At 42.3% G+C, this 22,478-nt stretch overlaps 1 protein-coding gene across 5 annotated transcripts in view; it reads right to left on the bottom strand.

Moving 5' to 3' along the window:
* Positions 1-9,584: 9,584 nt before the first annotated feature.
* The window catches only part of LOC109867674 (protein MTSS 2), a 41,577-nt gene continuing 28,683 nt past the window's right edge, over positions 9,585-22,478 (bottom strand). Inside the window, exons 4-15 of one of the 5 annotated variants that reach the window (XM_031802046.1) lie at positions 18,596-18,680; positions 18,383-18,474; positions 18,189-18,263; positions 17,731-17,739; positions 16,152-16,309; positions 15,630-15,737; positions 14,964-15,194; positions 12,931-13,002; positions 12,689-12,829; positions 12,131-12,307; positions 11,660-11,828; positions 9,585-11,318 (exon numbers count right to left, since the gene is read on the bottom strand). In XM_031802046.1, the coding sequence (XP_031657906.1) occupies positions 10,420-11,318; positions 11,660-11,828; positions 12,131-12,307; positions 12,689-12,829; positions 12,931-13,002; positions 14,964-15,194; positions 15,630-15,737; positions 16,152-16,309; positions 17,731-17,739; positions 18,189-18,263; positions 18,383-18,474; positions 18,596-18,680 (2,216 nt within the window). In that variant the 3' untranslated portion in view covers positions 9,585-10,419. The remainder of the gene's footprint in view (positions 11,319-11,659; positions 11,829-12,130; positions 12,308-12,688; positions 12,830-12,930; positions 13,003-14,963; positions 15,195-15,629; positions 15,738-16,151; positions 16,310-17,730; positions 17,740-18,188; positions 18,264-18,382; positions 18,475-18,595; positions 18,681-22,478) is intronic. The other 4 variants (XM_031802048.1, XM_031802047.1, XM_020456931.2 and 1 more) reach the window with 4 other exon arrangements.

Genomic DNA, 22,478 nt, shown 5'->3' with positions numbered 1-22,478 from the left:
CATTGTGGATTACAATTCAGTCACTGCTACATTTGGGGAAGTATTACAGCGATGCTCTTTTTTATGACTCTGCCTGTAACGGTAGCCAGTGCGGAGCGCTCCTTTTCCAAACTGAAGATAATTAAATCATACCTGAGGAGCAGCATGGGACAGGAGAGACTGAGTGGGTTGGCCGTTCTGTCCATTGAAAACACCAGGGCCAGGGCCATGACTTTGAATCAAAGTCAACGACTTCGCAGAGCGCAAGGCCAATCAATTGAGTGAGCAAGCGTATATTTTTCCAGGGCAGGCTACCCAGACAGCCTATATCAATCAAGCTTTATTAAGATTAATTGACATTTCTTGTCAATCTACGACTATGCTCGATCTGTCTTTGGAAACCTCGTTCTGGTGCACGACCGCTGAGCCATTTCATTGTCATCATAGCCTATAGATTTAACTAGGCTATAACATAATATTAAGCACATACGCATCATATACTGTTAAAAGGCATGCTGCCATATAAGCGATCTGCTTGAATGCTCCACTTGATTGATTTGCTGGTCGTTTGCTATAGGCCTCTACTGGTATGTCAGTTTTGCCGGCGTGCATAACTTCTGCGAGCATGTACTGGATCATTAGCTGTGTTCGGTGTTTATGTCAAGACATTGATCTATATATTTATGTTTTATAATATAGGCTATTGCCTATTATTTGCATATAAAATAGGGTGTTTTTTGACCTCTTTGTGGTTTCCGTGGTGCTGATCGATTTATACGGGTTAATTTCTGACCGCCGTCCATGGTGCTGAAAGTATTGGCTATATTGCGGCTTCTCTGGTAACAGCTTCAAATGTGCCCTTAGATTAGGTTCTGCTCTGCTCTTACAATTCAGCAGCCTTACAAATAAAATCATTGTAATTTTAAGGGAAATATGGGTGGTGATAGGGGCCCGTATTTTTTTGGGTCACCTTGGCCCGTCATGATAAAGCTACGCTACTGACAGACTGCACCTTTGTTCTTTACACGTGTATTAATGAAAGCACGCGTTTTGTGATTGCCAACTTTTTCGAAAGGGATGTTGGCGCTTACAAAAGCCATATCCTCAGTATTTACGTGTTTACATGTATTTCTATAGCGAATGAAAATAAGCTAAATATGAATAAGTTCAATATTTATGTTGATAATGTCCTTAAAATAGGGGCATAATTTGGTGCATTAGGCTAAAGCATAGGCTGCTGATGAGAATAATTGACTGAAAACGTTTAATTGGAAGTCAATCCACACAGTTGAGAATTTATTTGGGACTAATTGTATAATTAAGTTAAATGATCATGGTATGCACACACAAAAATAACGCAGCCCTGGCTCTAACTATTACTCACTGTAACAATGTTTCTAGGACATAACCCCCCGCCCCCCCCCCCCCCCCTTGTATTTCTCAAAGTCTAACTGAAACAAGGTCTTCAAAGGTAAAGAATTCGGGGTAATTAACAACTGCTCTGATTTGAAACTGATAAATGAGTTGAAAATACACAAAATTGACAAAAATATTTTTATTTGATCTTTTAAGCATGTCATATTGACCTAAAACGGAATAGTCAACATGTATATATTTTCTATAAGATACTTTTAGCATTCAACAGTTTTCTTAGTTGTATTGTCAAACTTGATAAAAATAAATAAATAAATAAAAATACAATAATAATTACTGTCATCAACTATACCAATCAAAAGATTTGTCATACAATTATATATGATTATATACATGGGGAATGTTCCATATGACAATAATAATGTATTATTTTTTTCCACAGAATTTCCTAGGCATGTATACACTAACCAAGCATTTGCACATTGAATAACAGCTTTCTAAGTGTTTTCTCATTTTTGTTATTTAGTTGTCACTTTGTGGCCCAGTCTCCCCTACTATTCAGACCACAAAGCGTTTTTAGAGGGTGATGCATATAGAATGAAAATTGATTAAATAATTCCCAGAATGTCCTATTCTTTCTTACTAAGCCCAGGTCATTAAAATAAGTACTCTAGCCGTACTTTTGTTATGACTTTTATTCTGGGAATCCCAAGAGTGTGCAAAGCTGCCATCAAGGCAAAGGGTGGCTATTTGAAGAATCTCAAATGTAAAATATATTTGGATTTGTTTATCACTTATTTTTGGTTACTACATGATTCCATATGTGTTATTTAATAGTGTTGATATCTTCACTATTATCCTACAATGCAGAGAATAGTCAAAATAAATAAAAACCCTTGAATGAGTAGGTGTACTAAAGCTTTTGACCGGTAGTGTAAATTTGCAAACATTTCTAAAAACCTGTCTTTGCTTTGTCATTATGGGGTATTGTGTGTAGATTGCTGAGGGAAAAATCTATTTAAGAAATGTTAGGATAAGGCTGTAATGTAACAAAATGTGGAAAACGTCAAGGGGTCTGAATACTTTCCGAATATACCAGATGATACAAGTAGCAATCCTATATTAGGTAGGCCTACTACTACTTGTATAGATAGGAGGTGGCTGTTGCAAGCATAGAGGTAGATAATGTCTGCAGTATCTAACTCTATGGTTGCAAGTCATTACAAGTCATTAGTTGGCACTGATTCTCCTCATAGGCTGTACTAATATGAATTTAACCTAAAAGTCATGTTACTGGGTGAGTTGTATCCCGATTCTCCACCCTTCCACCCTGCACTTGCACACTTTCTTGCATGAATTTAGCAATGCTGGAAACTGCCTCCTGACAATGCCTACATTCCTATCCTATGCTTTAAAATCCATGATGAGGAGTGAGCAAGTGCACACCAGGAGAAGGGTGGAGAAGTGGGACATAGCCCTTGTGTGCTCTCTCAACCACCTCTATGCCTAGCCATGTAGCTGAAGCCTAAAGCAATTTTCTGATTTAAGTGCTACTATACGGCATGGTAGTGTTCAGGGTGGAATTAAAATTTAATTATATTCTTATTGTCATCCCATCCTCCACCACTAAGTTATTGTATGTGGCATTTTGTTTGTTGCAAGTCAAGATCTATTTGCAAACAGTAGTAAATATTGTAAATTGTCAACGCTACAGTAGTGAGTTATTATATCCCGGGGTAGACAGTTCCCGAGACTGTAAAGGGGCTGATGATCTATGATATGGACTGGAATCAATCTTATTCTTCTGAGTTCCTGTTGTCTGAACGGTACAATAAATATTTTGGGAAGACAATACTTTTCTTTATTAGCTTATTTGCTCCAGTCCAGACCTGACATTGTGCCTTTCAACTTATCTATTTTGTGTTCCAACCCTAGCAGCTCCTCCTGCAAACAGGCCCCTTCTGCCTTCCAGATGCTGCTGACCAAGCTGCCTGCCCTCCACCAGACAGGTGAGGATGCTCTACCATGGGAAGAAAATGCTGGAGTGGCACCAAAATGGCAGAAAAATGCCTTGGTGCCCTAAACCCCCTTCTTCCAATGGTCTGCACTTCTTAACTCCCTTTCATTGATTTAAGGCAATGGATTGCTACAACCATGTTTGGGGTTAGTTCTGCCATATTCCTTACACCAACAGTTCATTCCGTTTATGCATAAGAGGCGGATTGTATGAATGCATACTTTGGATTGGGGGTAAAGGATCAGCTTGTGTTCTGATTCTTCACCTTTCTCCCCAATGTATGCCCTATTTCATTGTTCCTCATTCTTGGCGCTGAAGAGCAGCATTGTGTTAATTGCCATCCCTACCTATGCTATAACACCTAATTTAATTACAGTAAGACCATACTTGGGTAAATTGAGTGAATGAATGGTTAGTTTTGACAACATGCCCTAAACCGGAGAATACAGTTATCGTGAACAATAAAAAACAGTAATTGAATTGTGACTAGTGCACTTATCATTAGTTGTACATTGCTTATCTGTGTTAGGTTTTCAACCATGTTACATTTGTTGCATAATTTGTGCTCCTTTTTCACAGGCGGTTTTGACTGATGACCTGTCTCCATACCTGAGAGAGGCAGAGGAAGAATATCACTTCGTCCCCAATAATACTACTAATATTTCAAATTGTACTGATGAGAAAGAGGAGGCTAGACGTACTGCATATGTCTTACTACTCAAACTCAAAAAACTCCTGTGGCTTATTTTTCAAATTGGCATGTTTCGTATCATCTGCCGCAAGAGTGAAGATGTCATTTAATTTTAATTTGGCGTACCCCAGTTTGGGAATAGGACAGGCAAGGTAAAACGAAATAATGGATGCAGCTATGGTGGTAGCTAACTCATGTCTGAATCTGACTAACACAGTGAACTAGGAGCAAACGGCGTCACCCAGCCTGAATCTAATCCAATCTGGAGTTTTGGTCAGTCTACATCTGTAAAGCATAGAATTAGGGTTTCCACTAGTTATAAGCACAAAGCCAAAATTGTCTATATCATAAAAAATTAATGATACTTTTTTATTTATTTACTTTTTATCTTTATTAAGGTTAGGTTTAAAATCACATTTTAAGAAGATAGATTGTAGAAATAGGCAGACTTTATGACTTTGTGGTTGAGGTAACTAGAGAGACGACCTAGAATTAGCTTGACCCGAGTTACTGCCCTGATGACACAGACCACTTCATTAACAATGGTAATGTGTTTTATGTAAAACGTTTTTATAAAAAAATAGTGGATTTGATAAACTAGTGGGTTAATTACCCACTCAAGAAGCTACAAGTAGTAATGTTGGATGTGAAGTGAATTGCCAAAAAGCTTTGCCCAAAATGTAATTGACCACCTGGCTGTCTATTGTATCACCCTGTCACAGGCCCTCCCAGGAGGCACCACCTCATAAGATGAGGAAGTACGTTGTTTATAAGGATTCCCTGCTGCAGTTGTTTGAGAGATGTCCAGTTTGCAGAAAACATGCAACATAGAGAAGACCAAGAAGGGGACCCTCAGCATCACGCAGACATGCCCTCGCTGTGAGCATTCCTATAAATGGAACAGGAAGGACACTTGAATCAGGTTGGTGGCTTTGACCTGATCAAAGGTCAAAACAGTTTGGAGTTTTGTCCCAATTCACCTTCATAACCGAGCCTGGTGGAACCAGCCTGATCGCTGCGTTTACCATTCTATTCCACTTCACATATCATGATATCTGAAGTGAAATTGAAAGGTGAATGCAGGAATCAATGCTCTGTGTGTATGTTTGGGTGTGACCGACCTGTATCTTTGATGAGGGGCCAGGAGCTGATCTATGCTTCCTTTCCCATCAATGGGGCACTGGCAAAGACCTTACCTCCAGCCTTACCTCTTGTCTGCTCACCAATGGTCGTCGATGGGGAGACCAGAATTATGTAGGTTTAATCTGACCTGTTCAAACTTTAACATAGGTGATATCTGACAAACAAACATACTATCTTTACTGCCATTTCTAATAGAACAATGACTGTATTTGTTCACAGATACATCTATGGAGCCAGCACTTGGAGACTTGCAAGATGATGTGATGGAGTCCTTTAATTTTTTTATTTTTTACCTTTATTTAACTAGGCAAGATCAGTTAAGAACAAATTCTTATTTTCAATGACGGCCTAGGAACAGTGGGTTAACTGCCTGGGGCAGAACGACAGATTTGTACCTTGTCAGCTCGGGGGTTTGAACTTGCAACCTTCCGGTTACTAGTTCAACGCTCTAACCACTAGGCTACCCTGCCGCCCCGACCAACAGACAGGCTTGATAATGATGTCTCTGAATGGAGAGACCTGGCACTCAACACATCACCATGTGGGACTGGAGGTGATTAATAACACTATAGTATGTTCAGTATTTTCATTCCATGTGTCACTGATAAATGTATTTTATTGAAGTAGATCATGCCTCTCCCTGAACAGCAGGAGGCAGATTGTACAGTTAACTTTTCTATCGGTTCTTGACTACGGTGACACCATGTACCAGATTGCAGCAGCCACTACTCTAAAAACCTGTGGATACCGTCTACCATAACACCCTTTGCTTTATCACAGGTGACAGTTTTAATACACATCACTGCATCCTGTATCAAAAAGTTGGCTGGTCCTCATTACATTTTCGTATATCACTCAATTACTCCCTTTTTGTTTACAAAGCTCTACTATACAAGCTTCCGACTTACCTAACTTCGTTGTTTAAGTATAAAAACATGACTTACCATACCTGCTCACGGGGTTGGTTAACTCTTGAGATTCCTCGGGTCTCCAATGAGCTAGGTAAATCTACTTTTAGTTTTAACGCTCCACATTTTTGGAATCATTTACAAAATTCATTACATTTTGATTCCCTGGTTCCACTAAGGCAGTTTAAAAGCCTAATGATGAGTTCACTGAGGTGTGCAATTGTTTTGACTGATTGACTTTAATCATTTGTCTGAAGCCTGTGATGTTCTAACATACTTGTTATCATATCTTGTATCTTGTAGTTTTAGCTTTTATTTTATGTTCTCAGGTCACCATTTAAAATGAGACCCTGGGCTCCTCTGATTAAATTAAAGTGAATAAAAAATGAAATACCTCTGCCTTAGCTCAGCCTATTTTTTACAGATTTAAGATTACTGTAGATGCTTTTGCCAGGCGCCAGCCTCATCTCTCATTATCTGACCTGTTCAAACTTCAACATACAGTGGATTTGGGAAATGATTCAGATCCCTTGACTTTTTCCACATTTTGTTACGTTCCAGCCTTATTCGAAAATGTGTCTCATAGCAAAGGATCTGAATACTTATGTAAATAAGGTATTTAAGTTTTTTTTATTTTTTTATCCTAAAAGCCTGTTTTTGCTTTGTCATCATGGGTTACTGTGTGTAGATTGATGAGGAAACTGAAATGCCTTATTTACACATTTTCGAATAATGCTGTAACGGAACAAAATGTGGAAAGAGTCAAGGGATCTGAATACTTTCAGAATGCACTGTATGTTGAAGTTTGAACAGGTCAGATAATGAGAGATGAGGCTGGCGTCTGGATCCTTTGCTATGAGACTCGAAATTGAACTCAGGTGCATCCTGTTACCATTGATCATTCTTGAGATGGTTCAACAACTTGATTGGAGTCCACCTGTGGTAAATTCAATTGATTGGACATGATTTGGAAAGGCACACAACTGTCTATATAAGGTCCCACAGTTGACTGCATGTCAGAGCAAAAACCAAGACATGAGTTCGTAGAGCTCCGAGACAGGATTATGTCGAGGCACAGATCTGGGGAAGGGTTTCAAAACATTTCTGCAGCATTAAAGGTCCCCAAGAACACAGTGGCCTCCATCATTCTAAAATGGAAGAAGTTTGGAACCACCAAGACACTTCCTAAAGCTGGCTGCTAGGCCAAACTGAGCAATCAGGGGAGAAGGGCGATGGTATTGACAGAGTTCCTCTGTGGAGATGTGATGCTCTCCTGAGACTCTCTCCACAGAACAAAGGGACAGAATGTAGTTTCATAACCCAGCCCTAGCCTGTGGTTAACCAATTAGAATTCCTTGCAATAAAACTAAGCCAACGGCCAAATAAGGTTGGACCAATGAGAACGTGCCACACGTTCTGTATTATTAATAGGTTTAGGACTGTCATTCCTGGCAGATATTGAACTGAAAACCAACTATTTCCATTGATAATTCCCTATTACAGAAAAAACACTATTTCCATTGATCGTTATTATTCTATTGACTTCTCGTCCTCTGTCTCTGCGTTGTGTATTTATCTTCTAAATATTCTATGTTTGAATACTTCCATAAATGCAATATATATTTTTTTAAATAAAGAAATTGGTGTAAAAATGTCTTAACCTGTTTTTGCTTTGTCATTATGGGGTATTGTGTGTAGATTGATGGGGGGGGGATTGTTTATAAATATAGTGGAAAAAGTTGAGGGTTCTGAATACTTTTCGAATGCATTGTAGTATTTATGTGCATTTATGTGACAGATAGATATGACCTATCCTAACTGCCATTGGTAATAGAACAGTGCCTCTTCACTGGCATTTTCAACCTCTCCCTGACCCAGTCTGTAATACCCACATGTTTCAAGCAGACCACCATAGTCCCTGTTCCCAAGAACGCCAAGGTAACCTGTCGAAATATCGACAGCAATATCTGTAGCCATGAAATGCTTTTAAAGTCATGGCACGATATGTACAGCCCCCACTCTTCTGGGAAGGCTTTCCAGAACACCATGTGTTTGCTGTATTTGATACCATTCCACTGATTCTGCTCCAGTCATTACCATGAGCCTGTTCTCCCCAATTAAGGTGCCACCAACTTCCTGTGGTCCAGAGGCAGTTTGAACCATGGACAGACCATTTTTACATGCTTCAGCACTCTGCGGTCTCGTTCTGTTAGCTTGTGTGGCGTACCACTTCGCGGCTGAGCCGTTGTTGCTCCTTGACATTTTTACTTCACAATAACAGTACTTACAGTTGACCGGGGCAGCTCTAGCAGGGCAGAAAATGTATGAACTTACTTGTTGGAAAGGTGGCATCCTATGACGGTGCCACGTTGAAAGTCACTGAGCTCTTCAGCAAGGCCAATGTTTGTGTATAGAGATTGCATGGCTGTGTGCTTGATTGTATACACCTGTCAGCAAAGGGTGTGGCTAAAATAGCCAAATCCACTCATTTCAAGAGGTGTCCACATACTTTTGTATATACAGTGTAGCTGCTGCTAACTCAATAGCTAAAGGGAATACCAAACACCGTCATCCCCAAAACTATATTAATTTGTTCTTGCCTTTGCAAATTATTTCCTTGCAATATTATTAATTTTGCTCTCAATACTTTTAGATTAAAGGTTTGTTATTAATCTCAATTTCATTTGCAATACTAAGAATTTTGTTCTCGAATTCAAAATGGTTGCTTGATATTAACGGCACAAAAGTAATTCCACAGATTGACAAGTTTCGGCAAGTCTACCACCCACTGCTTTTGAGTCGGACTTCCTCTTGTGGTTTTATATTAGAAAGTAGAAACTCGGCCAAGCTTCCCCAAGCATATGAAAGGTCTTTGGCGCCACCATCAGTCCAGTCAACATATCACAGACACTTTGGTTATTATCAAGTGCTCCCTTCTGTCTCAGAGACTGCTGTCAGGGAGAGCCCCTTTGTAGGTATTGGCTATTTCAAATTTCAATGATAAATCCAATGATACAGGTGACAGATGAACTTATGTTTTCCTGTGGTTAAGGTTTGTGGTAGAGTAATCTTGTGAGTAGCAGTAAAAAAAAGTATCTCCTGTTCACCCATGCATGATTATAACCTGTTTTACCTGTGACCTTATACACATGAACCACCACCACCCATAATAACACCGGTGAGACTGCTCTCTAGTGGTGAGAAGTGACAGACCAAGACAAATACAAATAGATAAACATACATCTTACCAAAATGGCTCTTTACACCTCCAGTATCTGTCCTGATAACTATGTATGTGCTCTTCTCGCGCCCTTTGCTCCTTCATCTAAAACGAATACATAGCCATATAATAATTCCATAAGAGAACTACGCTTACTTAGATGTTCAATTAGCCAATAGGCTGAGGCATTAAAACCTCCATTGTTTGTGCATCATGTAAAATCTCACAGATCCAAAATAAAGTTCTCCATTGTTCTATAGAAATGGTTGGTTTAATTGCAGAATATATTGATAGTACAGTACACCAATAAAACCACTGCCACATCGCGTCCTATTTTACATGACTTTTACATTTGTCCGATATGTGACATACACAATTGGTTTTCAGCTTATTTTACAAACAGTAATATATACATCAGTATAATAATACATAACATACAGACAGGTTCACGGAGCAGCTTGACCCCATCACTTTCAGATGACAGATGGCTGTGTTATGCTGCGTTCATGGGCTAGTCGGAACTAGGAAACTCGTAAATGTATGACTTATTACTGTTTGAACGTGTCACCAATTAGCTAGTTGGGAATTTGTGAGTTCCCTAGTTCCGACTAGCTTGTTGAATGCGGCATTAGTACACACACAATAAGACACATTCAACCCTTACATGGAGTGACCTATCCCCATATTCATAAAGTGTATGAGTGCTGATCTAGGATCAGGTCATCCTTGTCCATATAGTCTTATTCATTATGACCTAAAAGGCTAAACTGATCCTAGATCAGCACACCTACTCTGAGACACTTTGTGAATATGGGGGAGGTGTCTGGTCTGACGCATCAGGAGACAAAGGAAATAGACAACCAAAGCCCAAAGACAACATAGGAAATAGCAATACAACATAAAAATATGACATTTATCCATTGGTCACCCATGGCCATTCATTAAATCTTTACACATTGACACTTGATTCCCTTTAATTTCATACAGTCTAATCCTGTATAGGATGAGTGTTCATTCATTTTACAACTAGAGGTTGAGCTTATTATAAGAAAGGGCACCACAGTTCTGGGGTCAGTCCCAGGAGATACTACCGCAGTATCCTGGAGGCTGCGGCAATATCCTGGAGTATCCTGGGGGCTGATCTGTCATTGGAGACCGCCTTGCGAAGCCTCACACCCCTCCGTATGGACACCAGCATGTCCACTCCCTCCTGGGACTTGGGGGGTAGGTGTTGTGGGTGTTGGGGTACAGGGTTTGTCCCGACTGGGTTCGCTGGCAGAGGGTCCAGAGGGGGGAAAGGGAACTGACCCTCACCAAGGGCATAGGCACTGGCCGCCAGCTCTCCTATCTTCTCCACCAGGCTGTGGCGGTTGGCGGCCAGCTGGGAGTCTTCCTCTGGGCTGAGGCCAGCCATGCTAGGGGGCTGCTGGGCGTAGACGCTTCGTTCCAGCCCCCCTTCGGAGCCCCAGGTGCTGGTGTCAGTCAGGCTCAGCAGCTTGGGGGAGACCTTCCTGTACTCCAGGGCACTGGGTGGAGTCTCATCTGCATCCTGGTACTCATCGCTGCCCATGAGCTTTTGGGTGGGGCTGAGGGAGTAGCCAGGGGAGAAGCTTGGAGAGTCTGGCACAGTGGGGGTCTTGACTGGAATGATGGGGGGGCAGATGGGGATGGGGCCCGAGGTGGAAGGGGTACGTCTCACTCCTGTTTTGGAGGAGGGGGTTCGGCGGATGGTGGCTGTTCCAGAGGTGATGGCTCCATGCCCCCCGTCACGACCTCCATCACCCCCTGCAGTCTCTCCATGCGTACCCCCAGGAGGGCTCACTCCGGCTGGCAGCCCAGCGGTGCTAGCAGGCCTCTTGGTTTGGATCATGCGGCGGTAGTTCTGTGCGATGTTGCTGTGGCGGGGGATGGTGGAGGACTTGTCAAAGTCGGCCTCCCTGCTGGTGCCAGCATCCCCGTTCAGAGAGTAGCACTCATAGTCCGACCCTGAACAAAAGAGAGACAATGTAGTTAAACTGATCTGGTCAAATGAGAGCGGGTTTTTCTAAGAGGATGGATTATATTAGCTTCTGATCAAATAATGTGTGATAATTTTAAGGATGAATACATTATATTTTCTATGATAAAGTATTCCCCTTTAGGAGAAATTAGTATACTAGTGTATTTTACTTTGAGAGTGTATGTTGCTTTGAGAAGGTATATTTTCTAGGTACTGTATGTAAGATATTTTAGCTCAATCATAATAACCTGCATAAATAAACGTTTAAAAAAAGATATACTGTACAGTAGGGTACTGTTTAAAGGGATATGTGTAGAGTGTTTGTTACCCTGTGAGGGGATGGTGTCCTCTGAACAGGATGGTGTGTTTGTCTGGGTGCTGTAGCCACTGGAGTACTGCAGAGATTCCCTGCTATTCTTTTGATGCTCTACACTGAGACCCCGGATCAGCACCATGGCTAGTGTACTGGCTGCTGGGGACATAGCCTCACCGCTGTGCTGTACACACACAGAGACGCAGGCACACACACACACACACACACACACACACACACACACACACACACACACACACACACACACACACACACACACACACACACACACACACACACACACACACACACACACACACACACACACACACACACACACAGAGAGAGACGCAGGCACAGAAGGAAGAGAGTGAGAAAAAGAGAAAAGACTCATATTACCATACAGTAGTGACAAAGATTAAGATCCACATTTCAACAATGAATGCTGATGGTTGAGTGCTGTATCCACTGTGTGCTCATCATTACCTTGGCTGTGGCTATGGCAGCTTGGGCTAGAATGGACCTATGAGTGTCTGGATGCATCCCAGAGAACCCTTTAGGACTGGAAGAAACCTCCTGCTCCCTCATCCTGTCCAATGACTCTCTCCTTCGCTGTAGCGTGGTAGCCAATAAGGGCTCGTAGGTACTCGTTTTGGACCAATCCTGTGGCGATATTATTGAGGCAATGAAGAAATGAACTAAACAATGTACCCTTGGATAGGACGTCTATCAATCAGCTGTTCAGGAGTCTTTTTCATTGTGGTACAATGGAAGCAGTATGGGGGTCCATGAAGAGGATAGCCTGGTCCCAGACTGTTTGTGCTGTCTTGATAACTCATGTCAAAGACCATAGGATTTGGCAATACAACACAAATAGATCTGAGACCAGGCTAAAATGTTTTAGCAAATCTTTGGCATGAGATATTTGAAAGCTGAGTTTGACAAAAGAATGGATAAAGAGGTCATAAAGTCACTATGCATCATGCATTATGCAAATGAGTTGATACAACCAAGGAAAAAGCAATTAGGCAAATAAAAACAAACCTTCCAGCTAGGAACTTTTGATGTGGGTGAGGGGGTGTTGGATCCAGGAGAGCGGTTAAATGTAGGGGACCCAGGAAGTATGCCAGAGCCAGTGTAAGAGAGAGTGGAGCGGAAGGTACCGAAGGATGAGCATGAGCCAAACTGCGGAATGGACAAACATGTCTGAGTCAGCATGTTTATCCCATACCGTAGGAAGATCCCCGGGGGCCACAATACGTGTGTATATGTGAGTGTGTACTAACCGCAGCGGGAGAGTTGCACTCGCTGACAGACTGGCAGGTTTCTGATGCCTCAGAAGAGGCTGAGCTGGTGGTCTTGGAAGGAGTGAGATAAGAGAACACTTCTATGACAAACTAACAGAATATTTCTCTTTTGCCATGGAACCTTTATTTAACTAGGCAAGTCAGTTAAGAACGGGGCCCGAGGTGGAAGGGGTCAATGACAGCCCCTAGACCCCTGTTCAGGGGTAGAACAACAGATTTGTACCTTGTCAGCTTGGGGATTTGAACTTGCAACCTTTCAGTTACTAGTCCAAAGCTCTAACCACTAGGCTACCCTGCCGCCCCTAATGAACTACCTTTCAGTGCATGCATTATAACATTGGCTGAAATAGTACTCACACACAACTACTTCATGTTTCTAAATGATTTCTTTATTCAGATGAAGGGTACTGCTATGGGATCCCCCATGGCTCTTAACTATGCTAAGTTGTATGTGGGTTACATGGAGAAACAGTCCATTTTCAATCCTCTCAAAAATGTTTTCTTGACAAACATTATTTGGAAATGGTACATTGATCATATTTTTGTTCTATGGAGGGGTGATGCAAAACAGCTCCAGGCATTCCATGCTTTTCTTAACTCTTGTTCTGAGCATCTGAGATTTACTATGCAATCTGACACACGTCAAATCAGTATCCTTGATCTTCTGATCTTGTGTGAGGATAATGTTCTATACACTGATCTTTACAGGAAATCTACTGATCGTAATAGTTTGTTGAGGGATGATAGTTGTCACCCGCTTCCCGTGAAAAGCAGTTTGCCCTACATCCAATTCTGTCGAATCAAAAGAATTTGCAAAAAACAATCAGATTTCGACAGAAATATGGTTGAGACATAAAGAAAATTAAAGGAGAGGGGGTACAAAAATGGTCAGATTAATACTGCCATAGAGAAAATTCTAAAAAAATCGAGACATGATCTCTTTTAAGGACAGTCTCGCAAAAAGAAGCATTCTTGCATTCTAACTACCAGCTATTCAAAGTGCTCTGAACAAATTAAGGGATTCATTCACAAACATTGCCACATTCTAAGATCCGATGACAGTATCTGTAATGTGTTTTCGTACCCTCCCTTGGTCGTATTCTCGTGGGGCAGAAATCTCAGATCAATTGGTAAACTCTGATTTACCACTCCAAAATACCCCTGCACCTCTATTTACGCCTCTACCGGATGGAAACTACCAGTGTAATGGCTACGCTCAATGCAATGGCACTTACAAATGTAGATCCTTCAAACACCCCCCAAACAGGGATACAGATCCCAATCAAAGATGCTATCACATGCTCCACTAAGACAGTTATTTATCTTATAACTTGTCGTTGTGGAAAAGATGATGTGGATAAAACAAAGCGCAAATTAAAAGTACGAATCTCGGAGCATCGTAGCACCATTAGGTGCAAAAACTCGACTTACCTAGTTGCAACACTTTTTGCTTTTGGAAGTGAACCACTCGATTTCATCCCGACATTATATTGGCAACGAACATGTCACCCTCAACAATTTATTGTTTAAACGAGAGGCTGCCTGGATCTTTAATCTAAAGACCCTTGCTCCCTTCGGTCTCAACGTAGACTTTGATCTGAAGCCATTCTTGTGATGATTGTGATTTTGCTGTTCATAGTAAATGTTTGTATGCCTATGTAGCCAAATTGTATCTTTGATCGTACGCTATCATTCATGTTTTTTGTATGTTCTGTTTATATCTAAGAATTAACCATTGATATCAGGCCACACCCGGCCATGATTACAGACGCCTGTGTGTGTCCTTTGCCACTATATAAACGAGTGACCCGCATTGTTTGTCATTATACCCTGATGAAGACAGCATGGCTGTCGAAACATTGGATATAAAATTATTGCATCTGAGCTCCTAGAGTGTGCGGTTCTCCTTTTCTTTTTCTAGTGTTACCATACTCCCAAGTCTTGTTAATCAAGAACGTGCTGGTGAACCTGGAGTGTAGTCTAGGGCCTGACTGACTCAGAGGTGTGCCTACCTGGCTGGTGATGTCAGAGGGCATGGGTGAGGGGGGCTTGGAATGGGTGTTGGCATCCTGAGAGATGAACCCTGAGTCGTGGGAGGAGACACTGCTGAGGCGGTGGGCAGCGGAGCTGGGCATCTGGAGGATACTGCACATACTGCTCTTCCTGGAAGCAGCACTGCTGGGAGAGGAGGGAGGGGTCTGATAGGACCAACTGTAGTCTGAACCCTTCAAGTCCCCGATCACCTGAGGAGAGGAGGGAGAAGCATAGCACAACACACAGTTAGCACAAGCAAGACATACACTCAGTGTAGTTTTCAGACCTGAGATCTATTCACTAAACTCAGACTTTCATGTAAATCAGTCATTGGTGTCAATGGGAGGCTTGTGTAAAAATTGGAGTTAAATCTGAAGTCTGAATATCGTATTACCTATTACCTATTTTTTCAAATTGAGGCTTGTGTAAAAATCAGAGTTAAATCTGAAGTCTGAATATCGTATTACCTATTACCTATTTTTTCAAATTGATTGAATAACTCCAGGGTTTCTGTGTGTATGTGTGTTAATTGCCGTTGGTTATCTGTGTTTGCTACTCGTTGAGCATGTGTGCTTGCATGATGAGTACATGTGTATGGACAGGAGTGTGTCTTGGGTTCAGGTATTTTGGAGTACTGTACGTACCTGCTCACTAGCCGGGGGCAGTTTGTGCGGGTCTTCAGTCAGCACTGTGAGGTCATCAACAATGGCCTGCAGGTGAGTGATCTCTCCCAGCATGGCTATCTCTCCATTCTGAGGATCAACAACAATACCTTCTACTCAGCAACACACAGTCAAAGACAAAATAGATTAGCTGAAATAACTGTGACAAACTGAAATAACTAACATGAAAGCTGAAACACATCCCTGTATGTTCTACCCAGATGAAGCCCACTAAACAACCCTATAATAGGATGCAGTTTCCCCTGACACTAACCTATATTCCTTCAACTTTTTCCATATAATGGTTAATGGTACAATGTCGGGAAGGTAAACAGATTCTAAATCTGTGCCTAAAAACAAGGCAACTTCTCCCCAGAGCCTACCCCTGGTATCTCAGCAGCCCTCCTCTCTCATCACCATATAATCTAGTCAGGCAAGTTTTTTCCACATACTGTTTAAGGTTCAGATATGGGGAGGGTAATCTGATCCTCGATCTATGCTCACCACCACAGGCTGCAGAAGGTTGATGAAGGAACAGTAGCGCCCCCTCTCCTCCAGGAGGGCCCGGCGCACCGCCTGCTTCTCTGTCTCACCCATCAGCAGGTAGAGGTCACTGACGTCCTGCATGGCACTGTCCAGCTGGGGACGCAAGTTCCCCCGGCCTGAGGAGGGGTAGGGGGGTAAAGAGAGAAGAGGAGATAGAGGAGGGAATACGAGAAGAGGTAGAAGAGAGAAGGTCAGGGGATAGCAGAGGAAGGGGTCAATAGTGAGTGAAGGGGAACATGGTGCATTGGATAAGATATAGAGTATGAGGATGAAATGAGAGGGGAGGGGAGGGGGAAAAGAAAGACTGGTGATTATAACACTCTACTAAGTTTGACCGCCATTAAAAAACAACTCTACAGTGAAATGAAACAATGTGTCAGTGAGAATAGGACGAAACTACAGCACATACAGTTGAAGTCAGAAGTTTACATACAGGTTGGAGTCCTCTGGTCTGATGAAACAAAAATAAAAATAAAAAATAGAACTGTTTGACCATAATGACCATTGTTATGTTTGGAGGAAAAGGGGGAACGATTGCAAGCCGAAAAACACCATCCCAACCGTGAAGCACGGGGGTGGCAGCATCATGTTGTGGGGGTGCTTTGCTGCAGGAGGGACTGGTGCACTTCACAAAATAGATGGCTTATTAATGAGGAAGGAAAATTATTTGGATTGAAACAACATCTCAAGACATCAATCAGGAAGTTAAAACTTGGTCACAAATGGACAATGACCCCAATCATACTTCCAAAGTTGTGGGAAAATGGCTCAAGGACAACAAAGTCAAGGTATTAGAGTGGGCATCACAAAGCCCTGACCTCAATCCCATAGAAAATGTGTGGGCAGAACTGAAAAAGTAAGTGCGAGCAAGGAGGCCTACAAACCTGACTCAGTTACACCAGCTCTGTCAGGAGGAATGGGCCAAAATTCATCCAACTTATTGTGGGAAGCTTCTGACCCACTGGGAATGTGATGAAATAAATAAAAGCTGAAATAAATAATTATCTCTACTATTATTCTGACATTTTAAAATAAAGTGGTGATCTTAACTGACCTAAAACAGGGAATTTTTACTAGGATTGAATGTCAGGAAAACTGTGAAAAACTGAGTTTAAATGTATTTGGCTAAGGTGTATGTAGACTTCCGACTTCAACTGTGTGAGACCATGTGAGTCCTAAATGAGATCAGCAACAACCACTTGATATGGATGGAGGTCCTGAAAGGAAAATGATTAACAAGCACAGGAAAATACAACAATGTGATGAAATATTCAGCTGCCATGTATGAGTCAGCCTTATGAAACATGGTGACATGACGACTAAGAGGGGTATGAAGAGGAGGAGGGACAATAACAGTGAGGGAGGAATATTAGGAGACACCAGTATCAGACAGACACAACACTTAGAGTAAGATGGTCACACATAATGACGTGATGATGCACACACATTCACACAGACACACACCGGATAACAACTAGAACATTATCAGGAAATGCCTCATGCAATGCATATAAGAACATGAGAACAGCACACATACCTAAAAGCTCTACATCAGGGGAATAGGCCAGCGAGGGGGTAGAGGAGTAGACAGATAGGTAGCATGGGTGGAAAGAGGACAGTTGGGGGGGGGGGGGGGGGCAGAGACAAAAAGCCCAATATAAGAGTTGGAACTGTCATCGTTATAACCATGGAAATAGATAAAAGCAGGACTTGCTGTTGTAAACATAAACCTTAGATTTTTTGACTCCTCAAAAACTCTCCAAACTTTTTGAATAACACATTTCTGAATTACCCCTCATTGGAAACCCATGACAATGAATTTCCCATCCAGGGCACTAGGTGGTGCAATCTCCCAGTTAGGTGATGGTAACTAGCAGAACTATCAACATCCTCTATCTAAAGTCTACAGTCTGTTTTGGACAGTCGCTAATCAGTAGCCATTAGTTTCTAGAAGAAGCCAATCAGATCATGCTACAGGGTGTGGTTAGATGTTACCTTTCCTGGCTTTCTTTTGGAGCTTCATAGTGTCTGAGGACTTCCTCTTTATCTCCTGACGAGACCGCTTGTATTCTGAGGAGGAGAGGGACAATTCACTCTGGAGTTATGACATTTAATGGAGTTATGACTTACATTTGTCACAAAGTTCTTAAGCTTTGACCCCATAACGGCGGGGTTGTTCTGTCCCTCACCTTTGGCGTGGTCTTTGTCCAGCAGGTTAGCTGTCTTCTTCCATTCCTCTATCCTGTCCTGGAGAGGAGTGACTAGGCCTTCCATAAGAGTACTGGAAAGGAGAGGAAAGAAGAGAGAGAGTAAGGACAGGACTTGTATGACTTGTAGCACCATTAGCAATGCATAGAGATGTAGGGAGAGCAATTAGGCAAGGTTGAACATGGAGTACATACTTGGTGAAGTGGCGTAATTTAGTCTCAATGCTGCGGTGTCTCATGCACATCCTGGTCAGAGCTGAACCAATGTCCCTGGTGCCACCTGGAGAGAGGAAAAATACTGGTTTTATTAGTATGGGTTTACACAACCACTGTGGGGAGGCATTGCATATTACAACAAGGGACCCTAGTCAGCTCAGCTTTTGCAGTTATTTTCTCCAACGAAAATCTTTGAGGAATATGTCAAAAGTAATCAATCCAACATCTATAGGCTGCAGCCCATTCATCCTCAACATAATCTTGCATCTACTACCCTGGTCTGGACACCAACTACACCAATGCAATTGAATTGCATTCGGTGATTAAATCACCCCACCCCACAACCTAGTAAATAACAGCTTGTCTGAGTTGCTGTACTACTTTTCCTCTCTTGTGTAATTAAAATGGGGTGTTAAGCCCAGGCTGGCCGCAAGATGCAGGCTTCAGCGGCTGCAGGCTCCAGCGGCTGCAGGCTCCAGCGGCTGCAGGCTCCAGCGGCTGCAGGCTCCAGCGGCTGCAGGCTCCACCGGCTGCAGGCTCCAGCGGCTGCAGCTGCATCCTGGGTTTTTTTCTCAGGGTACTGCAGTAATATCTGACAGTATTGACCCTGTTCTAATGCACTGATCCACAGAGGGGGATGGTTGGGAGGGTCTCACATCATCACACACACACCCAGGTAGGCAGGCAGGCACACACACAAATGCATGAACGCACACACGCATACACACACAAATACACAAACAAACACCAAAAAAATCAGCCAGACGAGGACTACCTCCGATGAAGTTTGATGTGTGTATGTGCAGGCATATGTTTGTATGAGTCTTGTTTGTGTAGACAGGTGAAGTGATTTACATAACAACCCCCCCCCCCCCCCCCTTCCCAACTTCTCAGCCCTCTATCCCGAAGGAAAAAGGAGGGAACCCTGTAAGGGGATATCCCTCTATTCTTCCCCAGCCTGCTCTGCCTTTCCTGTTCTCTGTGTGTTTCCTAAACACCATTCTTACAGGGGAGCAAGGAGAGACCAGCTTGAACCTGTCTGTCCATGAGAAAGGCTCAACCTACCAGCCCCGGGCCTGCACACAGTTAAACCCTTTTAAAACTACTGTGCCAACCTGAACTGTAATGGCTCCAGGAACAATGGTGGCAAAATTATTCAGACTCTCGATTGGATTCAGGTCTGGACTTTGACTTGGCCATTCTAACACCTGGATATGTTTATTTTTGAACCATTCCATTGTAGATTTTGCTTTATGTTTTGGATCATTGTCTTGTTGGAAGACAAATCTCCGTCCCAGTCTCAGGTCTTTTGCAGACTCCATCAGGTTTTCTTCCAGAATGGTCCTGTATTTGGCTCCATCCATCTTCCCATCAATTTTAACCATCTTCCCTGTCCCTGCTGAAGAAAAGCAGGCCCAAACCATGATGCTGCCACCACCATGTTTGACAGTGGGGATGGTGTGTTCAGGGTGATGAGCTGTGTTGCTTTTACGCCAAACATAACGTTTTGCATTGTTGCCAAAAAGTTCAATTTTGGTTTCATCTGAACAGAGCACCTTCTTCCACATGTTTGGTGTGTCTCCCAGGTGGCTTGTGGCAAACTTTAAACAACACTTTTTATGGATATCTTTAAGAAATGGCTTTCTTCTTGCCACTCTTCCATAAAGGCCAGATTTGTGCAATATACGACTGATTGTTGTCCTATGGACAGAGTTTCCCACCTCAGCTGTAGATCTCTGCAGTTCATCCAGAGTGATCATGGGCCTCTTGGCTGCATCTCTGATCAGTCTTCTCCTTGTATGAGCTGAAAGTTGAGGGACGGCCAGGTCTTGGTAGATTTGCAGTGGTCTGATACTCCTTCCATTTCAATATTATCGCTTGCACAGTGCTCCTTGGGATGTTTAAAGCTTGGGAAATCTTTTTGTATCCAAATCCGGCTTTAAACTTCTTCACAACAGTATCTCGGACCTGCCTGGTGTGTTCCTTGTTCTTCATGATGCTCTCTGTTAAAAAAGTTTGAAATATCCAATAAATGTCGTTCCACTTCATGATTGTGTCCCACTTGTTGTTGATTCTTCACAAAAAAATACAGTTTTATATCTTTATGTTTGAAGCCTGAAATGTGGCAAAAGGTCGCAAAGTTCAAGGGGGCCGAATACTTTCGCAAGGCACTGTATAACTGGGTCAAATCAAACATTATCTGACTGAGGAATACTGAAGATGGTTGCAAACAATGAAGAGTAATCTATTCCATTTGTATAAGTAGAGACTATACTAAATCCTTGCTGAAACAAACTCATCATAAGACAAAGAATGATTCACAACACATTCCCCTAACTATTGGCTTCAGTGCTCCTGGGACTACATGAAAAGCCTTCCACCTCACAGACCTCCATCTCCCAAAGGCATCAGGGGTTTCCAGCCAGATGCTGGAAGGCTTTGGGGGATCCATGGATGTATCCACTGACAATCATGTGTGGATGGGATGATATGTGAGGGGAGTTTAGTCGTGTTGTGATTTCGCTTTTTCCTTCCCAGGTGACAGAAGTGGTGACTGAAAGGGGTAAAGGTGAGAGGTCAGAGGTTAGCCAGCTGAATCTCACCCACTGGGACAACAGAGGAATTGATATAGGGAACAGGGGCCATGTGAGGCGCTTACAAACACCTATCTGTATTTATCTCTCCTGAAAGAGGTGCTGATTTGTAACATAACTACCTGTGTATTTGCATTCACCAATATCGCCAATTTTAGTGAAACTATGGATTGGACTCACCTCCCCATTCTGTCTAGTCTCTTTACAACACTTGATTAATTTGATAATTATTTAAAGGATGTTTGGCCTTCAAATCAATGTGAATATGCCAGTATCACACACATACAGTTGAAGTCAAAGTTGACAAGGAGTCATTAAAACTCGTTTTTCAACCACTCCACAAATGTCTTGTTAACAAACTATAGTTTTGGCAAGTCGGTTAGGACATCTACTTTGTGCATGACACAAGTCATTTTTCCAACAATTGTTTACAGACAAATTACAAAACTTTACATACACTAAGTTGACTGTGCCTTTAAACAGCTTGGAAAATTCCAGAAAATGATGTCATGGCTTCAGAAGTTTCTGATAGGCTAATTGACATAATTTGAGTCAATTGGAGGTGTATCTGTGGATGTATTTCAAGGCCTACCTTCAAACCCAGTGCCTCTTTGCTTGACATCATGGGAAAATCTAAAGAAATCAGCCAAGACCTCAGAAAAAGAATGTGGACCGCCACAAGTCTGGTTCATCCTTGGGAGCAATTTCCAAACGCCTGAAGGTACCATGTTCATCTGTACAAACAATAGTACACAAGTATAAACACCATGGGACCACATAGCCGTCATACCGCTCAGGAAGGAGACACTTTTTTTTCTCCTAGAGATGAACGTACTTTGGTGCAAAAAGTGCAAATCAATCCCAGAACAACAGCAAAGGACCTTGTGAAGATGCTGGAGGAAACAGGGACAAAGGTATCTATATCCACAGTAAAATTAGTCCTGTATCGACATAACCTGAAAGGCCGCTCAGCAAGGAAGAAGCCACTGCTTCAAAACCGCCATAAAAAAGCCAGACTACAGTTTGCAACTGCACATGAGGACAAAAAGCTCACTTTTTGGAGAAATATCCTCTGGTCTGATGAAACAAAAGTAGAACTGTTTGGCCATAATGACCATCGTTACGTTAGGAGGAAAAAGGGAAGCCGAAGAACACCATCCCAACCGTGAAGCACGGGGGTGGCAGCATCATGTTGTGGGGGTGCTTTGCTTCAGGAGGGACTGGTGCACTTCACAAAATAGATATCATCATAAGGCAGGAAAATGATG

The sequence above is a fragment of the Oncorhynchus kisutch genome, linkage group LG22, assembly GCF_002021735.2.
Source record: "Oncorhynchus kisutch isolate 150728-3 linkage group LG22, Okis_V2, whole genome shotgun sequence".
Classification (NCBI taxonomy): domain Eukaryota; kingdom Metazoa; phylum Chordata; class Actinopteri; order Salmoniformes; family Salmonidae; genus Oncorhynchus; species Oncorhynchus kisutch.
Note: the sequence above shows the minus strand (reverse complement) of the source record. Positions and strands in the feature narration are given on the sequence as shown.